Here is a 22,621-nt window from a genome sequence, read left to right as displayed (position 1 = left end):
CGATTGAGCGGCCGGGCTGAGCTGAGCTGAGCTGACTGGACCTAGCTGATCAATCTGACGAGGTTTCGTTGCCACTGGCAGCTACCAGTTTGAAGCACCTGTGCTGGTAGAGTTTTGGAGGTACAGGTACGGCTTCAGTTCGATGCTCATGTCAATCTGATGGATGTCAATGGTACCGAGATGAGGCAGGCATTACAAAGAGCAGTCGAGGCAATATCAATCCAATTGAACCATTGAAATTTGGTTAATTTTGAAATCAATTCAACCGCGCAAGTAAACAAACCTATCAAAGTACCTAAACAAAAACTACAGCAGAACGCACGTACACACACACACACACACACCCTCGACGAGCACAGCCAATCTTGCGGTTGTGCCACAAAAGTAAGACCACCCACGCGCACTGGACTCAATATTATTTACCGTTCACTGCGCTGCGCTTCAAGGCCGCACAAGGAGATTGGAGGCGGCTCAGCAAAGGGCGGCCGAAGTTTAGAGCTGTCAAACCCGCGAAAGTGGATGGCCAAGGGCTCAAGGACCAGCTTCGCGAAATTGATAGCGCAGCACGAGATTGAGACGTGGGCCTTTGTTCCGTCTTGCCTGTACCTGTACATGTACCTGTACCCGGTACATCTGAGCAGGTCAATGCCCCCGTCCTCGTCCTCGGTGTCCTCTGCTCTACGAGCACGCCTTTCCATCCCGCCGTACGAGTCCGTCTCGAGTGAACCGCAACAATCGTGGTCGAGATACCCGTTGCCGCACATGTCTTGCCGCGACGGTCGAGGTATCTGGCCCAGCCGAAACGCGCTAGGTAGATTTCAGGGGGGCCCACGTCGTTCCTGCATGCATGTACTAGTACATATTACAAGCAGCATGCATGATTGACTGGCTGGGCGGGAGCGTCACGATGCGGATGCTGAGATGGAACCTCGCCCAAATTAGCTCTCACGCAGCAGCAGCGAACCCTGCCGGCATTGAAGGGGAGTTGGAAAAAAGGGAAGGCTGGGTCACTGTGACGGTATTGTTCTTACGTATCTAGGTGAGCTGGTTTGTTTGGTAATGGAAGGGACAAAGGAATTATCAATGCTGGTGAGGCAAATAACAACAAAGCACTTCATCTCTTTGTTCTCTTTGTTTACTTTGATGCAAGAAGCAAGCAAGCCACCTACACACTTCTCTAGCATCAATTGAGAACTGATAGACACAACGGACAGACCCTGTTTCGCCCCCCTCATAGTCAGCATTGCCAAACCACGACATCATCATCGTCACCACTACGAGTATTACCTGCTCTTCCCGTCCGTCCCTTGCTTACTTACTACTTACCACTAGACCTAGGTAATAGCACTTGTACGAGTACTGTACGAGTACGGGCTCCCTAGACGAGGCTGGCTGGATAATATGGATTTCCATTCTATTTTCCTTCGGTGACGCCGCAAACCACCTCAACCGGTTGGACTCGATGCAAGGGGGGGCCCCCGTAGAGCAGCCGTGGGATCCATGCAGCCCTTTTCCCGCATAGTCCTCGTAACATATCTCATACATATTGCTTGCACATGCACGACTACAGTAACAAACAAACAAACAAAAATAAACAAAGGCGAAATGTCGCTTGCACTTGTCATTGAGCATCAAAGAGATGAAAGGAGCCAAAATATGGGCGAACCCTTAACCCGCGCTTGTACTGTAATATTACTCCCGTCGCAACACGCTCATATATCGTACAGCAACGGAGACGGGAGAGCTTGAATCGCGTTGTTCCCTCTCTCTCGCTCTCTCTCTCCCTCGCTTCCTTTGTACCCCAGCAAAAGCCTGCTGGGAGTAAAGTGCGGGCGGCTAGTATGAAGCACTACCAATCTCGATCCCGGCTGTGAGATTGCGATGCTGCGCGCTTTTGACCCATGCCGAAACCATAGTCTTGCACCAATCTCGCCACGCAAAATCATATGATTTGCTTTTTTATTTATTTTCCCGCCCGAGGCGGTCGTTGACTTGCGGCCGATTTTAATGAATTCGGTCTATCGGGTTTTAAATATCACTTCGATTTCCCATTGTATGAGCATTGATAGATGGCCTGTCTCATTAAGATGAACTGTTATTATACGGTAGCGGTAGCCACTGGTAATTCTAAAAAGTTCATTCGCAAAACAGACAGACACTAACACGCAGCACATGCTCAATATAGCTCGCCATCACAAACCAAGGACAAGAAAGGAAACATGATAAACCTTACTTCTGTCTCAGCCAGCCCAGTCCGACCCAAATACTAACACCAAACAGAGACCCTGCCCCATCTCGTGTGACTTGCATCATTATCCAATTAGTCCAATCCCCCATCAATTACGCTTTCTGTACCTGCATGACCGATGCTACCCTGTTGGTTTTTTGTCTGGTGTTTTACATACATGCGGCTACCCTATCCTATTAATTCAACCCCAAGCATGAAAGCATTGAAACCTTATTCCTTTCGGCCACACCTTCATCTACTTGATCTGTCCAAGCTGGGACACCAGAATGAACTATTATTATCAATTCATCATTTGCCCTTCCAGTTCCGGGTCACAACATACGAGAGCCAAATGTCCCGCTTTACCCCCTTTGCGAAGCGGCACCCGAGACAACACCTCACCCGTCGTGAAACCTCGGTGCAACATCCCCAATTTCCACATGCGCACCTTGTTTTTATCTCTCCCTCTCTCGTAAAACAATGTTTCGTTGTAATAATGCGCATGAAACACGCACACACGCTTTTCTTCCGTGCTTCTTTTTCTCCTGTTCGATGCAACGCTAACAAAAGTACATGACTTGGGCTGCACATAAAAAACAGCCCGCCATCAGGATCCTGTCTGCCGCTTGTAGATCCACCGCATTGTTTGTGGCGCGCTTCCGTTCAATCGCATTGAGGCCGGAAATGAGCGACTTGGCTTGGTCGAGTTAAAATAGCTTCATCTTAACCCACAGTGGCCCATCTTTCGTTCTCAATGGATTACGGAATAGAGGCCGAGAGCACAAAGGCGCCAGTTCGGTGAGCTAGAGGCATTAGCAAATAACTACGAGTACTACGGTGTAGGTGTAGGTCGGTCACGGCGAGCGGTAGCATGCATGCATTTGCGATTTCCACAGCTGGCATGGTGGATAACCCATGATATTAAATCTTCGATTAGCATCTGTGCATCCAAATGAGATCGCCTGACTAGATACTAGATACCCGTCCATCTATTTAGCGCGCCAAGTTTGCCCAGCTCGCCATCCAACTGGTGTCTTGCATGGAAAGCCTTGAGCTTCATCAAGGGCGTTGCCGCCCAATCAGGGCATTGTCAGATCCTTGGTCTATTCCCAATGGGGACAATAACAATGATTTTGTGTTCCTTTCAAGGGAGATTTCCTCCGTGGTGTCTTGGATTCCTCCCGGAATGTTCATGGAGGCGCCCAGGGGTGAATGGATGTTCCGTCGGCAGCGAGAGCGTTGCATCCCGTTCCTGAACCACACTAGCAAACGACATATGTGCATGTCATTGTGTAAAAATCCACTGGTAACCACATCTATCATCTTTGTTTTATCTTCTTTTGTAAATTGTACCCCCATTTCATGAGAGATTTATAGCTTAATCGATATGTCGTAGATATCTAGCAGTACCGCAACACCCGTAACGGTTGCCGTATAAGCCAAGAGAACTCCCATAGCCACAACTGGTGTCGCATCCAATGTTGGGATAGTCATATTGACCAGGCCCGTCAGCAAGTTGGCAATGAGAAACACTGCCAGGCCGTTGCGATTATACGCCTTCAACACAAAGCTCGTGGACGCTTCATACGCCTCCTTCTCGGATCGCGCATCCGCGGCGTTGTAAAATGCGGGGAAGAAGATGGTATCAATGACACAAAAGGCTAGGATCTGCCAGCAGTTGAACGCCGCCACCCAGAGAACATAGGGCAGGTTAGCCAGCCGGCGCGAGACGGTCAAACCAAGTCCAAAGTTGTAGCTGGTAACAATGGTGTACAGCACGGTCCAGATTCCGGCCCAGACTGCTATCGTCATGAGAAGAGTATTCCTCTGCATGCCCGCGGTAGAATTGATGCTTGATGTGATATTCCGGGGAATGATGAATTTGCCGAGGTCTTGTCCGGCAAGAAAGATGGCAAGATAGCCGATGAAGCTAAAGATACCCTCTCGGTTCATGGAGATGAGGTCGACTCTTGGAGCTGTAAGAACAAACCCTTTGAGAGCCGTATTCTCAAGCAGGGCCTGATATGTTCCCACAAGAAGGAGGGCGAGTGCAGCGTGCGAGGGAATAATATCAAAGATGGCCTGGAAGATGGCCACGAATGGCGGGAGAAACCCAAGGGTGAAGAAAAAGTTCCAATGGACGCCATACTCGGAGACATGTTCGGCATACTCGAGCCCTTTGACGCTGAGAAGGCGAATGAAGCCGAGAACCAGGAGTGGGATGGAATGACGTATCGACCGCAGTAGGCGAGTGGCCAGCGGGACTCGGCGACCCGAGGCTCGTTCTTTGAGAACCGGACGAGCTGCAACAATGCCGGCGGAGAAGACAAAGGAGCCAACGCCCATATCCATGAGGGACGTGCCCCAGGTTTCCACCTTGGCAAACCGCCGTGGGAAGAGCCGGAAATCCACGGCAAGAATCGCAACGACGGTGGTGATCATCATGTAGCCGCGATAAGTCGTGAGAAAGGGCTTGATGCTAAGAGCTGGAAGAGGCCCTGCGGCAACCTTGGACTGGGCATTTGGCGGAAGCCTGGGTTTCTTCTTTGAACCCCCGGTGGATGAAGGCAGAAGCCATATCAAAAACGCCGGCGCCAGCAGAAGCAGATTCAACAAGACGGGTGAGTCGGAATAAAGGGTTGTGGCCAGCAGGAAAGTGCCGACGGTGAGTGAGAAGTCGACGACGAACCCAAGAACTGAGTACGGCTTGAAGAATGACTGCCGGGCCTGAAGTACAGACCACAGAAGAACAGCTGCCTGGGTGTCCGGGGTTAGCATCTATGGAGAGTTGCTAATAATTGGAATGAAGCAAAAACTCACGGGCGCGACGAGTGTCACATAGCCGATCTCCGAGACGGAGCCTCCCGTCAAATTGGACACGAAGTCCTCTTTGCGCTGCTTGTAGCTCCCCGCATTAGACATTATGGCGTAGGTATTTTGTTTTTGTTTTTTGCTTTTTTGGCTTCTGAAAAATAAACGACCTATCGCATGATAGCTGAATGACGATGAAACGAAAAGCAAAACGGAGATCTCCAAGCAGCCCGAGCGTTTTGACTCTGTTTCTTTGACGGCTTTTTGGTGCGCTGTCAAGCTGGCCGTTGGTGTAAGCCAATCAGTTCGCGCTTCGTGGACAGTTGGCACCCATAATGGGCCATCACGTGCGCGACACCATCAGTCATCCTATCAACGGCCGGGCAGATGAATGACGATGCTTCTTTCGACAGACCAACAATGAGACGCTATGAGACAAGAACAACAATTAGAAAAAGACAAAAGGTTGTGTTGAAAACTTTTTTCATGCTCTAGAACATACTAAAAGGAATGGCATTGTGTCTCTTTTCTTTGTTCTCCTTGGTGGCATAGCGTAGTGACTTGCTAACCGTGCGTTCTTTTGTCACAAGGCAGCGACATCAACCAACGATGGACTCAAAACTCAGCCAGCCACGTCAGTTCTTTGGGTCTTTGTGATGTGCAGACGTAGAAGAAAAAGAAAAGAAAACAACAGAATCCGTGCATCAAAGGGGAATGCGGGCTCAACATTGCCATTGGTTTAGACGTGGCGTAATCAAAACAAATCGCGTTGTTGTTGCATCGTCAAAGCCTGATGATACCTAATGATCGATCAGTAAAAGGGGCTGGGCCATTGTGATATAACTAGAAAGATATCCCGAAATACTACTCGCATTGTAATCTATAATTCATTTCTATTTCTGGGTTTATACATTCAGCACAGATTTGTTCAAGGCTGAAACATCTACTCACCTTCATCATGTCTTTCTCAAGAAACCGTCGTCAGCATCGCCCTGTCATCGAACCTATCCAGACGGGGCATGCAAATCTCTTATACAAATCGCATGTATTCTCTAGACGGAGACTCAGCCCTTTGTCGGGAGTCGTCTCAACAGAGATGGCTTCTCTTGACTCAGTCGTGTCCAGCGGTTGCCGCACGAGGAGGGAGATGCGATTCGTGGAGAAGCAGGCTCTGCACCGGCTACATATACCAGGAACTACACCCAACGTGACGAGACAAGCAAACCCAGGGTTTAATCCTGTTTATTTTGGGCCATGCGTTCGGCGGCCATCGATTGCTGTCGAGTCACCTTCTTCAGCAAGGGGTCATCACATTCCTGCAAGTCGAGGTGACATCTCTTTGCCATGTTCGCCCACGACTCTTCACATGTCGCTTTCTGTCATTCTGTCAGCCAACTACAACACCCCGGTCTCCCCCTCTTGTGAATCCGATATTCGACGGAGGCACCTTGCAGATTTTCAACGAGCACGCCTAGAACTCTGGCAACAGGGAGCTCAAAGATTTGGCCGCCTCGAAGACGCAGACGTATTCGTCAGGCCACTGCCACTTGGAAAAAGTCATGAGAACATCGGATCACCGTCGAGAGATCCAGACTCGCCATTCACTGTGTCTCTTTCTTCCCTTTTGCCCTCTCCTGCCTTGCCATCCCCTGCCTTGCCATCTCTAACTTCAACATTGTCGAGGCAGTTGTCTGTCCGAGCCATTATCCATTCAAAGTCACACTCGCCCATTGTCTTGAAGCGTGAGTTTGGCCTGGATGATTTGAGAAAAACTATTCCGGATCCTCTGCCCTCCCCTCGGTCACCCAACTTCAATCCTGAGGCCCTGTTGTCCGTTCTGGAGCCATTGAACAGAAAACGAAGGGCATCTTGTTCGCCAGAATCCGACTCCACCAATGCAAGCCATAATGAGAACGATAGTGATGATGGAGACAAAGGGAGTGATGGAGACCCAGAAATGACTGCAGAAACTACGGCTTCCCCTGAACCATGTCGTCGTCCAAGAGTCTCAGCTCAACCTACTATTGTGCCCATAAGTGAGTTTCCTCTTTCCTTATGATTCATACCCGTAGGGGGCTTCAACTAACGAAAGACGCAGATGTTCAATACGCACGGGCACAGTTACCAGCGTTGGCCGCCATCATCATGTCGGGTCGAGTACGACAAGGAGATATGATTGATCTGGCATTGCCTCATCCACAGGTATGGCCTGAGACGGTAGCATATGTCTACACTGGAGAGGCACAGCTTCTCACAGAGCAGACCAAGGAGAATATTCTATATCTGGGTGGGAAGATCTAAAAGGAGGGAGATGTTTGGGCAGCAACTAAGGGTACATATCACAAAAGCAATTTCTTCTTCTCTACTAGATACTTCTTCTTCTTAGACTTATTCTCTTCTCATTAAATGGCGAAAAGTTTACCAAGTTGCATTACTTTAGACTCCCTGTCTTCATAAATTGAATCATTTTCCCATTGTCAAATATGCACTTTACTACCATATCTTCTTTGCTCTTTCATATGCCTTGAAACGTAGATAGATGGACTATGTCACTGTTATGAGAAATTGTTCAAGATGTGAATTAGGTAGTCAATGGTATGGCTTTGATGAACGTATCGCCGATGACATGCGGTATGATCCCTTCAATGCTATTTCACTTTTACCGTGGCATTAGTAATTTGCCAAGATTGTGTAATTCGTCCGATCTCGCAGTGTTCCTCATACAGATAGTGAAGAAGAAGAAAAGCCTTTAACGCTATTTTAAAACAATAAAAGGGCAGTCATAGTCCGAGGCATCTCTCTGTTGTGCTCTTCGAAACCAGCTTCGTATCAGGAAACCTTCAAAAACCGGCGGCGCCAATCTCATCTCAATCTAACATGGCATGCATGCCAAGAAACTCAACCCCAGCGATCCCATGCCGTGTTTCCAAATCCGGGAGGCGCACAAACGCGCAATGACATCAAGATCTCGGCCGGACTCCAAAACCACAAAGATCATCCTCTCTCGTGTCTATGACAGCTCCCCTTTTTTTTTTCTCACCCCAATTCAATTCAGGTACAGTGATTCACGGCAATCAATTGTTCGGTCGCACTCGCGGCCAAAAAAAAAAAAAAGGTATGCTAGGTGCAATAGGAATAAAAAATTGTGCCCGTAATGGAAATGATCCAATTCATCCCGCATCAGCCTATTCTCAAGAATCTGCATCGGCCCGGGTGTTAGTAATGTATATCCATGTACAGTATGGCTCTCACTCAACATAAAACGTCTGGGTTACAATAAATACCATCCTCACCTCATCATGAACCGGGGGGGTTCAGCGGTCAAATAGATCGCCAATCCACGGCTCCTTTTGGGTGTCCTTATTTCTCCGCACTTTTTTTTCTTGTTGTATGGCATGGGAAAGGGCACCTCCCGATCTTGAATTATTCAGAAATCTCCACTTCCCCCATTCTCCAAAATTGCAGCCGCCCCTTTATTTTCCTCATCTGGGAATCCTCGGAGATGCACGACGACGTCAACCGTCCTGCAGTGTAAATCTATTTAAAGCAGTGAGGAAAAAAAACCTGTTTTTCCAAGCCATCGCACGATTATATGCTTCTGCGTCTGTTTTTATGATGACTCGCAGAAAACCAGTTGGGGGAAGCAGCACGGTCAATCACTTTGGCCCTTTGAGGAAGCTTGTCTGCCGCCTTGCATGAGCCATCATGTACGTCAAACGCGATTTGGGTGGCTTCATTTTTCTTGCTTGGCTTTGCCTTGTTCCTTATCGGCAGCCGGGCATCTTTTAAAGTACACGCCTCTCCCGAAAAGAGTAAAAAACCAGGGGTAACGGTAACGCCGCTGTTTGGTGCTAGGTCGATCTCTGGGTGTACGAGTACGATGCATGTACTTTGGCGGTACTTTGTCTCTGCCGTTCCGTCTGTCATATGTCAGATTTTTGTTCTTCTTCCGGAATGTTTACCTCACTGAGAGGAAAGTACCTGCTTAGGGTGGTGAGGAGAGGTGACAGCTTAGTACAACTGTCAATGGGTGTTTCTCGTATGTCCGTGTAAATGAGATGCTTGTACAGCGCCTTTACCCTCGATATGATCTGATCAACATGGTTCGGCGTACAAGAACATGTGAATAGCAACGTTCTTCATGGAGCAGATGTACTTTACGGCCAGACGTGGAGAGTCCCCAGTGTACTACTACAGGTAGAGAGGCTCAGCTCAGCCTCGTTGTGGATCAAGTATACGAGGTTAGATGTATTCTACAAGTAGCTAAATGCTTCTTTTCAGCACTTCCGTCAATAGAAACAATGCAATGACTTACACGATATCAACATCAGCCTTCTACCTCTTGAAAAGCACCATATCATTAACTCAAGTAGCATACGGCCCAGTGCTACACTATGAAACCGGGATTCTCTCACATTCAAAGGACCGATATGACACACATTGGTACTTTAGCCTAATAGCGCTCAAAGATTCTCTAGGTGACACTGACAATGAAACTTACAGGTACATTTGGTGCAATCTTTTACTTCAACTTTTGTTTGACCTGCCTCCCAATACAACCATACAAGGCTGATAATTTAATTAATCCCTTGAAAAATCTTCAACATCTTCAATACAACCGTCTCACAGATAAGTAAAGATCAGCCCGATGGCAGTACATATTGCGAAGGCTGGCGCAGCATTCATTGTGGTGACCCCAACTTGGTACAATGCCGTGAATACGCCGACAGCTAGCAGAGTGTAAACACCATCCATCGTATTCATCGTATAATACCTTCGCACATCATCATATAATTACAAAGCATGATTGTGTTTCAGCGGTCCGTACTATCCATGTATCTATGTCTCATCGCAGTCCCGTCGGCAAACTTGCTCGGCGTAGAATAGCAGTCTATGTACCTACCATCTTAGCTACACGTAGAGTCACACGAATGAGCGCTTGAACACCAGAATACGCTATGAACTGATATCTTACACTTTCATTTCTCCCCCGCCGTCATTGGTTGCGATGTTACTCTACAGATTAGAAGCATGCCGCTTCAACACTCAGCTGGCCATGGAGAGAAGTCACTGCTGCCTAAAATCTTCATCTTACATTTTATCCCCCTTTGAGATATCGGATTGATGGACAATGGGTATTAGATAAACATCTCAAATACGAATCCACAGGGTATTTGTAATGAATAACAAGATACAGCATCTTGTTCAGCCGACATCTACGTCAACAAGCAGGTCGCCAAGAACCGCAAAGAGTACCAAATAGGCGGTCATTGTGCAGAGAAAAAAAATTATAAATTAAATTTAATCAAAGGAGAAAGGAAAGGAGCACATATATTAATTACCCGTTCATATACCCAAAATGTCGGCAATCTCATTATCCATTCATTCATATCTAGTACATATGCACATTCTTAATTTGCATGTACTTTGGCATTCGCCTCCCGTCAACACCATCCCTACCCTATTGCAACATCTATCTCATCAACGGTGCGAATACCGCGTCATAAGGGAAATCTTATCAATACGTTATCACGGCCCTAGACTCTAGCAGAAAGCGTCCGCAAACTTGCCTTTGTTCAATGCGATGGCGGTCGGAGGTTACGGGAAAGGTTACAGCTGTACTTCGCCAAACTCGTTGGACAGCATACCATTCGCACTGCTATTCAGCCCAATTCACAGACATAGTATAGTACCTAGGTAGTCTACTCGTACGATATCACTTCGAACCGCGATAAAGGCTGGGAAAGGAGATCTCATCTCTGACAGCGTATACTATCGCTGCAAGGTCAAGATCTCAACAAATTTTCACACATGGATACCCGGTCGTCAGCTGCATGGTATGAGCTGATAACAGCTATAGTAGATGAGCATGGACAAGGGATTCCGCATTGGCTCTGGGCTTCTCCGTTGCCTCACAAGAGCCTTGTTCATAGCGCGAGCCTCAGCTTGTCAGCTACGCGGCCTCGACTCCATCTTGCCGCAAGTATCACTCAGCTCTCAAGGCCTGTGCCCGCAAACCTGCCCGGCTAAGAAATTTGGCTTGTGGGCCAGGATTATTACATCTTTGCAGTGTGGAATCAAAACTTGCGCAGAATTTCCCATTATCCCTAATGCCTATGAAGCCAAATCAACGAGCTTTGGGCTGAGAAACGACCGAGTCGAAACGCCATCCAGTCCGGGCCTCGTAGAGCTCCGTACAAGAGCCCCGTGCTGGACCGACGTGCGAAGCGGAGGGGGCCGATGGCCTCCGGTCACGCCACGCAGGCGCGCGACCAACGCCCTCCGTTGAGAATCATGCAACATGTGTTTTACAATTCGCATTGTGCACTTGTTGCGGCTAGGCTAAAACAACGACACCCGCGTTCCGGATGGAGCGGGCCGGATCGCATCGCGGCTACGGTTGAAGCTTCGGGCGCCTTCCGTAGTAACGACCCCTCCAAGCTTGATGGGTGAGGACCTCGCTTCTTCGTCTCTATCTTGTTTGAATCGGCGAGCGGGCAAGAGCTTCATGGCAGAGAGCATGGCCACATCTAGGAGTGGCCGGCGTTATCTCCCCCTCTCCGTCGGCATTATCGTGACGGTTGACTGTGCGTGCAGCTGTTCCGCGGAGACGGCTTCCCCTTTGGCCGCACACACATCAAGACTGTTGCGGAGAGGCACGAAAGCAAATCGACGCTGGGATTCGTCCGTCTAGGCCGCGAGAGGGAGCGAAACTGAATGGAGACTGAATGGGACAAAGATCCCGGCCGAACCGTCCATTGTGGACACTTGCTCTGGGCGAGGAGCCTGTAAAATTGTGCCAGGTGCTTTCGATGCTATGTGCGCATGTACGAGCATGTAGGCGGCTGGCACTGCTCCATCCCTCGCTCGTACAAGTCGGGTATTACTCTGCACATTGACAGGAATGCTGCCTTTGTGTACAGGTAATATTGTAAGCCGCCTCCACAGTGGAACTGGCAACGGCCCAGTCAGGAAGCCAAACGGCGAGCTGGGGTCCGCTATCAGTCGCTCGCGATTGCTTAAACGATGGCGTTGCATGCACAACGAGTTTTGCCGTCTGCAGAGGGAAAGGACCAGAATTATGCCATGGCAGACAAGGTGGTGGCCGGGCATACAAGGCCCTAGAGCCGATTTGCTAATGGGAACCTAAAGAAAAAGAGCTCATTAGCCGTTATGCGGTTGGTTGCGCATTGCATGGCATGGACTCTGCTCTTGCACGCACATAGGCATACCCCTTTGGCCTCGAAACACTTGCAAGTAAATGTACAAATCCCTCTTCCCCGAGGTGCCAGACTAGTATACTCGTAGTATAGCAGTCTGTAAGTATGTACGGAGTAGGTACTTGCGCAATGAGCTGGGTGTGTGTCGAGAGCGTGGGAGGCTGTTCAAAGACAGACCCCTGGACACGTTGGTCGCCACTTATGCCGCGATGGCTAAAGTCGCATCGTTAGCAGTCGTTGTCCTTCTTGGACTCTCTCTGAGCAACGCAACTCCATACGGAGTACTCATGTAGTAAGAGGCCCCCCCATCGAGGAAACACAAGACTGCCGAAATGGTCGACTTGCGTTACGGCTAGGGTTTGGGGAGAAGAGCCTGCGCTTCCGGGACGCTCGAGCTGGCATAACCAGAGGGCCTCAACATCAAAGATGAAAGATGACCGCCCCATCACGCCAGGCTACCCCGTATCTGGGCCGCCAGCCATCAGATATGGAGGCAGATCATCGCCGGTGCGGAGCATTGCGTCCCGCCATGGAGCCTCGGACGTGGACGTCGACTTGGACATTGAACTTGGCTCGAGACGCCACGACAATGGAGCCCGGTAGCACAGCAAGAGCCCAGAATAGAGACGAGCGCTACAGTATAATTGCAGGTTGACTTGCAGCCAGAGCGCGCCAGTCGGCTCGTCGAGGACGCATCCGTGCATCGTATAGCAGCGTCCACTACTGCCAAACGATGGCGAGGCGAGGCGAGCACAGCATTTGGCGGAGATGAACGGCGCAGCAGTACAGCACAAAGAGGCCGCGATCCAAGACGATGAGCCAATTGGACTAGCCGGGGCCCCCCCTTTGCCCTGATCCTTGGGGGTTGCTGCAGCAGCTCGGGATGGCACTGAGAAACAAAGTGAGCGCTGGCGCATTGGATGTCAGCGTCAACCGCCAGATCACAGATCAGTTGCTGCAGCGCCGTCACCGGAGGCACAGGCACAGGAACAAGCACAGGCACGATTATGTCTGGCATGGCATGGCATGGCGAGGCCGTCCGAGGGATGGCGGTCAGCTTCTTAACGCTGGAAGAATCCAATGCAAGATGCTGCGCGCCTGGCCTGAGAGATAATCCAGGACGGCCAGAAGGAGACGGCGATAATATTGACAGATCAGAGTGGATTGTGGATTTGGGCGGCTCAAGGCGGTTAGTGGGCGGCGGGACTCACTGAGGCTACAGGGCTCGAGAGCCACTCACGGGGAGTTGCAGCGGTGCTACTTGGCGGCAGCGCTTCAGTTCAGACAAGGCCTGGAAGCCTCAAATCTCGTCCGCACCGTCCATAATACCGAGATGTCGGTGCATATGTTGCGTGTAACAAGCCTCAACGCCATCAATGTCTGTCCGGGCAACGGCCCAAGCACAGCAGCCAACGCGATTCGAGTACCTATCCAAGATCCACGATACTTACTCTAGGTCCCATGTCAAGAAAGAAAAAAAAGGGCCTGTGCCTGGCAGCGAACAGCTCAGCGTGCGACTATCGTCAACAGCTCCATAGCGGCCCCCAGTTGACCATTCCTCTCCCCCCGCTGACCTGCGTGGATGGAGAGAGCCAAGCAGTTCTTAATCTTGGTTCCCCTGGCGCCAGCAAGCATCGCCAGAGTCCAGACGAGCCAGGGGCCTTGCCAAAGGGCTCAAAGAAGGGACACCTGGAAGAGTCCATCGACGCAGCTAACGGGCGGATATACTTGCTTTTGCCTGTACAGAACGCTGATCTTGCAACCCGCGGCCGTTATCCGCACAAACCACGGAGAATAAGCAGGCAGGTTCTTTGTGTTCCGTGCAAGCATTGAGGGCGCGATAATACGTGACCAAGGCTTATTCTGTGCAAGCCCGAGACGCGGTGCTGCACTGGCAAGGTTCATAGTTGGCATCGCGGGATAGTGCTTGTCGCACAAGGTGAAGCTTCCCAATAGAGCACAGGTCCGGGGTATGTGTACGGACCGGTAGCTGTCCGCGCAGGGGGAAGCGATGGAGTCGCCGTCGACATGGAGAGCTTACATGTACAGTAGTGTTACCTACGAGGACCTACCTGTACCATCACTGCCTGGACAAGTACCATTACTGCTCGTACGAGTAGAGAGAGAGCTGCAGCCCGTGCTTGTACACCTCCTCCACCATCTTGTTGAATCCTTGCTCCGACTTTGAAAGTCGTCTCGGCAAGTCGTTGGCTTCTGACCTGACGGATACATACAGGAGCATGCAAGGAGCTGTAAACAGCGAGTCCGCGTCGGCCTACTCCGGAGCACAACGGCTGGACTTTACTGTATGTGCAGAAGCAATTGAGCAGTCGTCGTAGGCTTTTGTCGTTGAGCCTCTTCTTGCCGACGATTTTTATTGCAACTCAAGTAGCACGGGTACTAATCTACTACAATCCTTACCTACCAAGGTAATTGGACGTTGATAGGGACTTTGGTAGTACATACAAAGCGGCAGGGTAAGACTATCGATGGAATGGACCGAAAACAATAGAAGGAAAAATACCGTCCAGGGCCCGGCCACGCGACGCAGGCAGGGGAAAAGCGAGACAGCATCGGAACAATGCTACAGACACGATAGACGAGAAGGACCCTGAGATTCCGCCGCCGCTCGCTTACAGGTACGCCTTCATCCACCTTGACTCGGTATCTCAAAGGTACCGGGCGGGTATCGTCGTGGCAGAGAGGCCATCGCGGGTTCTTTATATGATGCTACACCAACTACCGGGAGGGTACTCGTCGTACACGGCACGGCTCGAAGCGACATGTACCTCGCGAGGGTTTTGACGCTTTCGCCGCCGGGACCTCGTCGAATCCATCTTGCCCCCATGTCTCCATGCTCCATGCTCGCCCCCAGGCTGTCTGTCCATACCGCCTAGACCGAGAGGCCCCGAAACGGACATGTCGCGGGTTCTGGAAAGACTCGGTGCTTTTTCGAGCTGCAATGCTTCAATTACCCGTACAAGTGTCCAGGTCGTTGTAGGCACCGGGTAAGGGGGACCTTGTCGCCTATGTCAGGCCCTTGTCAAGGTTGATGCATCCTGTGTCTGTGCGTGTGCGTGTGCGTGTACATGCTGCTGCTTCCTCTCCATCGTCGAGGGGGCCTCTATCGTATCGGCAGACGCGCCGTCAGAAGCAGAAGCAGCTCCTGGGATTCTACTGTATGTACATACATAGGAGTCTAAGGAGCCTAGGGTTCTGGGACTGGGACTCTAGGATCCTACCAGGACCTGCTGCAGAAAGGGTCCCACGGCCTGCATCTCGTTGGCCCGGATGCCCCTTTCTCTCAGCCGCGGTGCTTGCATCGTGGAAGCCGCTGTTTGGATCCCGAACTTTGTCCCGCCGCCTTTTTTTTTCTCACCGTTGCCAGCAAACACAGTGGGAAAAAATGAGAAAGAATGGCATCACCGTCTGTTTTTTCTGCAACGACGAGCACGAATATGCTGTTGGTTGTGTTGACCGGCGACTCTCAAGCCAGAAACGGCGGCGCGTACATGAGGCAATCCACACATCAGGCCCACAGCGTCTGCTCTTCTGCCTTATCAGAGGCGGCTGTCAAAGTGAGGTGTTGCACCACTTGGACTCCCCGTACATATACGACTGTCGTGCAACGGCCATGTTAGTCGCTGAGGCCGGGCCGTTGGTTGCCATGATCTACCGCCGCCGTCCGTGGCGCGGACCAGCCGTCGCCCGAGAGTCCAAAATAGCCAGGCACATGCTTTTCATGGTTTGGCCAAGTCATCATCCCTCGGGCCGTCACCGTCGAGACGGCCTGGCTCTCGAAACGACGTGTTCATACATGTACATACATGGCTCGTACTCGTACGAAGGAGACGGCAGCTACAGCAATTTGCCAAGGTAGGTACAGATACATACATGCAACTCGCATCCGCGATGGCTTGATACAAGGTAATCTCATCTTGCGTTCCAAGGCGGACATGGATGCCAGGCGACATGGTCCATATTCGGCGGAGCATATGCGACAAGGCGCGATAACGTCCACAGTACCTGCATTTAAACGCCAGGCAGAGCAACGGCAAAAGTCTTGTTTTTTCCTTCCTTGGCCCTCCAATCTGGCTTCTAGACGGTGTGTGAGACGTCGGCGGAATTGCTATGCAAGGCATCTCCAACCTGAAGCCGGCACGTCAACAGCAAGGGTTTCCGGGCACACACGCTGCCAAGTTCCGTCAATGTAATTTTCGTCCTCTTGCTGCATCTAGAGTAGTACGCCACACTCAAATGGAGCGGCCGACGTCCTACACACCGTCTTGGATGTAAGATCCAGTTGTAAGAGGCAGCCCGGCCGGGTTAATAGAGCAAAAGACGACTAAAGGTTGAGGGGAGGTCAAGTATAGATTGCGTGACGGTGCAAAAATTCGCAGCCTCAGGGTAGCATTGAATACCTATCCGTTGCAAGTAAAGTAAAGTATCAAATCGCTCTGTGCTCTATGTCTGGTAGTTCGGCGGCTTTTGTGCTTAGCCAGCTGCCTATCCGAACGAGTCGCAGCTTGCATTGGCATCGTGGATCTCAACACCAACTTGGCTTGCCCTTTGCTGCGAATCGCGATGCCTCGCTCGTCCACACACACACACACACTTTCAAAATTTCTCTTTGCTCTTTATCTCTAGTAGCTCCCACTTACACCCCCAACACCTTCGTTTGCGGCCTCGCATACACATACGGCAATTGCTTGCGCTGAAACGCCGTCTGGCTCGATGATAACAAAGTTGCAGCGCAGAGTGCATCTTTGCCAGCCAGGGAGCGGGCAGGGCAGGGCAGGGCAACGCAACATAACGCAACGCAACGCAACACCGCACAACACACAACACAGAATAACAACAGCAACAACACGCAACGCAGCGCAGCATCCTGTAAACGCAAGACGCAGAGCAACCCACCAGTGGCCAAGCGAACAAGACAAAAGACAAGAAAAGACAAGAGGTATGTACATACCCTGAGCATGTCTCTTTCGGTTGCTCCAATCCATGTGAAGGCTTGACTTGAATCGAACTTTGACGCCGAACCCTGCCCGCCCAGTTTATCCGTTATTGCGCCTCTCCATAGTCTCCAATCTCCAATTAATCTCGAAAATCGCTGTTGGTATGCTGCCCTTGTCCTCGCCTCCCGCATTTGCTAGCTTCCCTGGCGCATCGCCCCACGACAGATTTGACTGCTCGCAAACGCTCGCTTGGCTTGGCTCAACCAAGGACCCCCCCGGCCCCCATCCTATCGACGGTTCTCGAGCTTGCGGGCAAAAAAGGCCATGGCGGCTGTGAGTGGCCAGTCAGTTCACTGGAAGGCGAAAAATTACAGAAACAAGAGCACACAATATGTATCCACCCTTGCCAACAAGGACAGCCAATTGTCCGTCTGGCCGTCAAAGAGAAGAGTCACAGCTGACTCCCAATAAAAGCAAGCACCAGGAAGCGTACTCGTAGTTGTATCGAATGAATGAATGGCGATGCCAAACAAAGCTCACGCCACCAATGGCACATGTGTGCTAGTAGCAAATCGTCCAGAATCTCCCCCTCTTCGCTAAACGGCTAGGCGAGCCAGACTTCGTACATGCGAAGCAAAAAGTCGCTAGCAAGGCAGTAGTAGGAAGCAAACCGTACAATTATCTGCACAATATCCATGATATGGGGCCCCGTTTAGCGCGCCGTGCGGGCGAGGATCAAATTGGATCATTTTTACTCAATGCTTGATTTGAATCCATGGCTATCGGTAGCTGCGGTGGAATCAATACTTGTACTACTGCCAATGTACCTATAGCAGCGCAACCTTGAATACCTGACTGTAGATGCTCAATTACACCAACCTCATCAAATCAAACCATGTATATTCGGGCGTATGTATGCTCACATCACTTATCTTACAGCACCTGTCCCTGTAATACTGCCAGGTAATAATAATGATAATGACAATAACCATCGAAAGGTCCAAAGTCCGTCCAGGTCCAGGACAAGACGCAGAAAAAGGTCCCGCCGCCGGTCGGGCATTGTGGAGCGGCAGAAGTTACTCGTAGTATTTTGTGAAATTGAGTAAAATGAAGCCCGAGTCTCAACTCCAACTCTTGCCCGGCCGCTAGCCCCAAAGCAACGCGGTACAAGCTGCAACATGGCCGTGAATTGCCCCCATAGCCGCACCCCTCCCCCCAATTCTGGCGTCTGGTGCTTGTGCAGCGCAGGCCGCCCTCCTCTCTACCTAGGTACTCCCCCATATCGTGCGCCCACACCCCCCTCAATACTGTACCTGCCATTACCTGCAGTGGGTTGTACAAATTGCAAAGCCCAATTGAACATTGACCCTACAGGTACCCCCCGCCGCCCATCTCCTCCGCTATGGATGACCCTCTGTAGCACCCACTATCCACTAACCCACCACCCACACCTTTTGGCGCCATCCAGATTCTCTAGGTGGGCAAATGCTACCCTACGTGGCCCCTGCTGCACTGCCAATAATACCCTGGACTGCCTTACCTTAACTCGCACATCCATCCAATCCATTGATCCATCTTCTCATCCTGTGCTTGTACTACGAGTACTTGGCTTTGTACTTGTGTAGGTACATCCATCCATGGCATGCATCTGGCCTCGACGTCCTAGCCAGACCCTCCGTCTCCATGCTCATGCATGGCATTGGCCTAGGTCATATCGGAAGCATGCTTGATGGCGCCGGGCCGGTTAGTCTACACCACTCGTCGTATCGTAAGGTCTTGCAAGGTACAGTACTAGACTATCGTATGGGCCTTTTTGGTATATAACTGCCGTCGAGTCGATCAACGTGGCTGCCATGCTGCTCTTCTCCCTCACGACCTCTTCCTCCTCTCCTCCCCTAATTTAATATCTCTACCCAGAGGATTATCTAGGCTGCTTGGACCCTGCAATGCAAGAGTCTGACTCCTAACTTTGTCTCTTCCCCGTTCGTTATACTGGTGTTTGTTTTTTTTTACGATTTTTTTTTCTTCGTTGCTCGTGGCCCTCCTCGCCTTTGACCTTTTGACATCAAACTTGACTCGCCCGGCCTCCTTCCTGCTTCCCCTCACAGCCTCGCCTTGCAAAGTGGAATTTGTACATATATTGCTTGCCTCTTTCCTCCTTCTCTTGCAGCGCATTGGCGGTCTGGACCTCAGGAATTTGGGCTTCTCTTTTGCCTGGCCTCTTTGGGAGCTCCAGTTTGGGTTAGAACATTCGCTTGTCACTTGGGCAGCAGGAATTCGCCTCACGCGCGGTGGCAGCTGGCAGAATCGAGAATCCGGGGCATCTGCAATTGGAGATAGCCTTCAGCCTTTTCCTCTTCTTGTTCTTCTCTTCATCCTTTCCAATTGACTGCAGATTGAGAGACGGGAGACGGAAATATCTGCCCTGTGCCGTATAAACCACGCAGGCTTCGTCCTCTCTCCTCTAGTCGCGCAACCTCCATCTCTCCTCAACGCCTTGTCCTCTCCTCTTCCCTCTTGAACAAGTCAAGCAGCGAGCAAAGCTCCCCATGAAAACATAAAGATCCCTGATATACGCGACAAGAGAAATCTTATCCCAGCAACCCTGGCCGCCCCACATCATGGACAAGTTTCTTAGTGAACTGCCAGCCAAACTGGCGCCCCTGGTCACCTTCAGATTGCCTAGAGTCGAGTCCGATATCTGGCAATCGACAACATTCTGGGCCTACATCTTCTGGATCCTCTGGTTAGTTGGCTATGCCCTAATATCATTTATTCCCTAGCTGCCCTTTCTTCTCTTCAATTGAGTTTATCAAAAACTAATACCCCACTGCGTTTAGGCTGCATCGCTACGTCCGGCTGCTTGTCCACTGTGTCAGCCATTGGACCTACAAGTCGAAGCCGATCCCTAGCAAACCAACATTTACAAACGACGACGTCACGGTCATTATTCCTACCATTCATAATGTGTTTGAGGAGCTCCGCCCGTCGCTGCAAAGCATCCTTGCCTGCAAGCCTGCCGAGCTGATTCTTGTCACCACCCACGACAAGCGCAAGGCTCTCGATGAGCTGGCCAGGTCTCTCAACTACCCCAAGGTCCGTGTCATGCACACGCCCATTGCCAACAAGCGCCTCCAGGTCTGCGAGGCTCTGCCCAGCGTCGAGACTCCCATTACCATCATGGCCGACGACGATGTCTCGTGGCCGTCGACGCTGATGCCCTGGATCCTGGCCCCCTTTGAGGACCCCAAGATGGGCGGCGTTGGTACCTGTCAGCGAGTCAAGCGTGAGTGGACAGCTCCCTGGTCGGTGCGCATCTGGAACTGGCTGGGCGCCGCATACATTGAGCGCCGCAACTTTGAGATCTCGGCCACGCACAACATGGATGGCGGCACATCTTGCATGTCCGGCCGCACTGGAGCGTACCGATCGTCCATCCTCAAGAGCCACGACTTCCTCGATGGCTTCAAGACGGAGAAGTGGAGAAAGTGGATCCTGAATGCTGACGACGACAACTTTGTCACGCGATGGCTGGTGAGCCACCAGTGGAAGACTTGGATCCAGTATGAGCGCGAATGCGAGATTGAGACAACTCTGGAGAACGGCCCCAAGTTCCTGTATCAGTGCTCCCGCTGGGCGCGTAGCAACTGGCGAAGCAACTGGACCAGCCTGGTCAAGGAGCGGCACGTGTGGAGGTGAGTTGGGCCTTTGAGCCGTCTAAAATCACTAAAATAGCGCCAGCGTACTAACGAAAATGACTTGGGAATACAGACAACAGCCCTGGTGCACCTACGCCCTCCACTTCGCGACCTTTACCTCCATCGCCTTCATTGTCGACCCGCTTTTGCTTGCCTCGTGCTGGTGGGCGACGGCCGAGTGGAATCTGCAGTACCGACACTATGCCTTTTGGGCCCAGTTCATCTTCATGTTCGCCTTCACCAAGTTTGTCAAGCTCATGGGACTTTTGTTGCGAAACCCCAGCGACGTCGTCTTTGTTCCCATCTCCATTGTCTTTGGATACTTTCACGGGCTCATCAAGCTCTATGCCCTCTTTACTCTTAACATGGTTAGTACTTGTCTTGCCGGTAGAAGAAAGAAGCAGCAACCTGACTAACATTTTCATCTCCAGACGTCTTGGGGTAGTCGAGCTGACGGCGATGCAAATGATGCGCAGCGGCTCGCGCCGGCGCCACGACCATCAAAGGTATTGACGACTCCTCCTGGTGCTACCTCGCTCATCCGCTACAACGTCCGTCAGAAGGGACGACAGACGCAGACGCGGACCGAGCAGGATTCGGCGTGGGAAAAGCGTGGATACGCTGCCTACGATTCCAGCACTTCGTACAATCCCATCAGGGTCGCCTCCGAAAAACAAGAGGACTTTGGCGTGCAACATAACCACGACCAGCCACACTCGATGCGATTCAGCAACACTGCCGAGTAATGAAGTTCATGAACAACTCCCCTTTATTATATATATTTGCTTCTTCTACTACTTTTTGGGCGTCCTTTTGTTCTTTTTTTATTCCAAAAGGACCAATCACCCCCCTGGCTTGCTTGTCCAGTTGGGGATTTGATTTTATGCGAGCTACGAGAAATGACATGTTTCACAGGATCTTGGGTTTGATCTCCTTCTATCATGAGATTCAGGCATGGTAAATAAGGTATGCCTTGTTCTTTTTTATTTTGGGCTGTTCAGGGCGGGGTGGAAACAAACAAATTGCGCCACGGCGGGATATCTGCAGCAGAATAATGGGCCTGCTTGCAACAATTGGAACATATGGGACGGAATATTTGGGACGGAATGGACGGAACGGATGGAATCTTGGGTTGGCTTCTAGGGGCTGCGTGGTGTTGTGATCACCAGGGCATGCCAAGGGGGGACTTTCATGGCTGTTGACAACAGGTGGCGTTGAGATTTGACCCATCAGGCGTTGATTGCTTAGACTGCCCTTTTTATTTTCCTTTTCCTTTTCTTTTCTTTTCTTTTTTCTACTACTATCATTTCATCTTCTTTTCTCATCTCAACGGAATATTGGGGGACGGGAGGGACAGGACGGGATTCACAAAAATAAAAGATGAAAGTCGCCCGGATTAGCATATCACACAGAATGGCATTTTAACACGACATGATTTTTTTGTCGTTGGGAAAAAATCTCTACTGCGGAACTACCTAAGTAATAGAATTGGTAATTTCTCTGGCAAGCCGAGCCCAGCCGTGTGGGTACTGGACACTTTGTGAATGTGGCATACGCGTGGCACCGAGATGTCTTGGGAACCGTTGACAAGGTGACACATGGACTTCACATGGCAATTTAAGTTTGCCCTGTCTCACTTGCTAGACGCCAATTGGCCCGATGGAGGGGGTTGAAGGCTGCAGACGGTGTACTGCCATTGGTCGCCAC

The 22,621-nt window shown here is 50.8% G+C and overlaps 7 protein-coding genes across 7 annotated transcripts; 3 read left to right on the top strand and 4 right to left on the bottom strand.

Annotated features, from left to right (window-relative positions):
- Window positions 1-3,598: 3,598 nt before the first annotated feature.
- M431DRAFT_85393 (hypothetical protein) lies at window positions 3,599-5,149 on the bottom strand (the record flags this gene model as incomplete). The annotated part of the gene is made up of 2 exons (XM_024923550.1): window positions 3,599-4,984; window positions 5,048-5,149. The coding sequence occupies 2 exons, from the start codon at window positions 5,147-5,149 to the stop codon at window positions 3,599-3,601; spliced, it is 1,488 nt and encodes a 495-aa protein (XP_024774903.1).
- Window positions 5,150-5,996: 847 nt separating this feature from the next.
- Window positions 5,997-7,339, top strand: M431DRAFT_495440 (hypothetical protein; the record flags this gene model as incomplete). Its single annotated transcript, XM_024917356.1, has 2 exons — window positions 5,997-7,074; window positions 7,137-7,339. The coding sequence occupies 2 exons, from the start codon at window positions 5,997-5,999 to the stop codon at window positions 7,337-7,339; spliced, it is 1,281 nt and encodes a 426-aa protein (XP_024774902.1).
- A 3,404-nt stretch (window positions 7,340-10,743) lies between these two features.
- Window positions 10,744-11,527, top strand: M431DRAFT_439335 (hypothetical protein). Its single transcript, XM_024915185.1, has one exon. It carries the CDS (start codon window positions 10,902-10,904, stop codon window positions 11,325-11,327), a length of 426 nt encoding a protein of 141 aa, XP_024774901.1. The 5' UTR covers window positions 10,744-10,901; the 3' UTR covers window positions 11,328-11,527.
- A 117-nt stretch (window positions 11,528-11,644) lies between these two features.
- M431DRAFT_439326 (hypothetical protein) lies at window positions 11,645-12,483 on the bottom strand. The gene is made up of 2 exons (XM_024915183.1): window positions 12,261-12,483; window positions 11,645-12,184 (listed from the first exon to the last, which is right to left on the bottom strand). The coding sequence occupies exon 2, from the start codon at window positions 12,149-12,151 to the stop codon at window positions 11,729-11,731; it is 423 nt and encodes a 140-aa protein (XP_024774900.1). The 5' UTR covers window positions 12,152-12,184; window positions 12,261-12,483; the 3' UTR covers window positions 11,645-11,728.
- On the bottom strand, window positions 12,446-13,497 carry M431DRAFT_439333 (hypothetical protein). Its single transcript, XM_024915184.1, has one exon. It carries the CDS (start codon window positions 13,274-13,276, stop codon window positions 12,740-12,742), a length of 537 nt encoding a protein of 178 aa, XP_024774899.1. The 5' UTR covers window positions 13,277-13,497; the 3' UTR covers window positions 12,446-12,739.
- Window positions 13,498-16,803: 3,306 nt separating this feature from the next.
- On the bottom strand, window positions 16,804-17,672 carry M431DRAFT_439314 (hypothetical protein). The gene is made up of 2 exons (XM_024915182.1): window positions 17,605-17,672; window positions 16,804-17,547 (listed from the first exon to the last, which is right to left on the bottom strand). Exon 2 carries the CDS (start codon window positions 17,405-17,407, stop codon window positions 16,916-16,918), a length of 492 nt encoding a protein of 163 aa, XP_024774898.1. The 5' UTR covers window positions 17,408-17,547; window positions 17,605-17,672; the 3' UTR covers window positions 16,804-16,915.
- Window positions 17,673-19,837: 2,165 nt separating this feature from the next.
- On the top strand, window positions 19,838-21,660 carry M431DRAFT_85681 (glycosyltransferase family 2 protein; the record flags this gene model as incomplete). Its single annotated transcript, XM_024923587.1, has 4 exons — window positions 19,838-19,962; window positions 20,057-20,911; window positions 20,988-21,282; window positions 21,346-21,660. The coding sequence occupies 4 exons, from the start codon at window positions 19,838-19,840 to the stop codon at window positions 21,658-21,660; spliced, it is 1,590 nt and encodes a 529-aa protein (XP_024774897.1).
- Window positions 21,661-22,621: the final 961 nt, after the last annotated feature.

The sequence above is a fragment of the Trichoderma harzianum genome, assembly GCF_003025095.1.
Source record: "Trichoderma harzianum CBS 226.95 unplaced genomic scaffold M431scaffold_6, whole genome shotgun sequence".
Classification (NCBI taxonomy): Eukaryota; Fungi; Ascomycota; class Sordariomycetes; order Hypocreales; family Hypocreaceae; genus Trichoderma; species Trichoderma harzianum.
The sequence above is the reverse complement of the archived record's forward strand: the minus strand, read 5'-3'. Positions and strand labels throughout refer to the sequence as shown.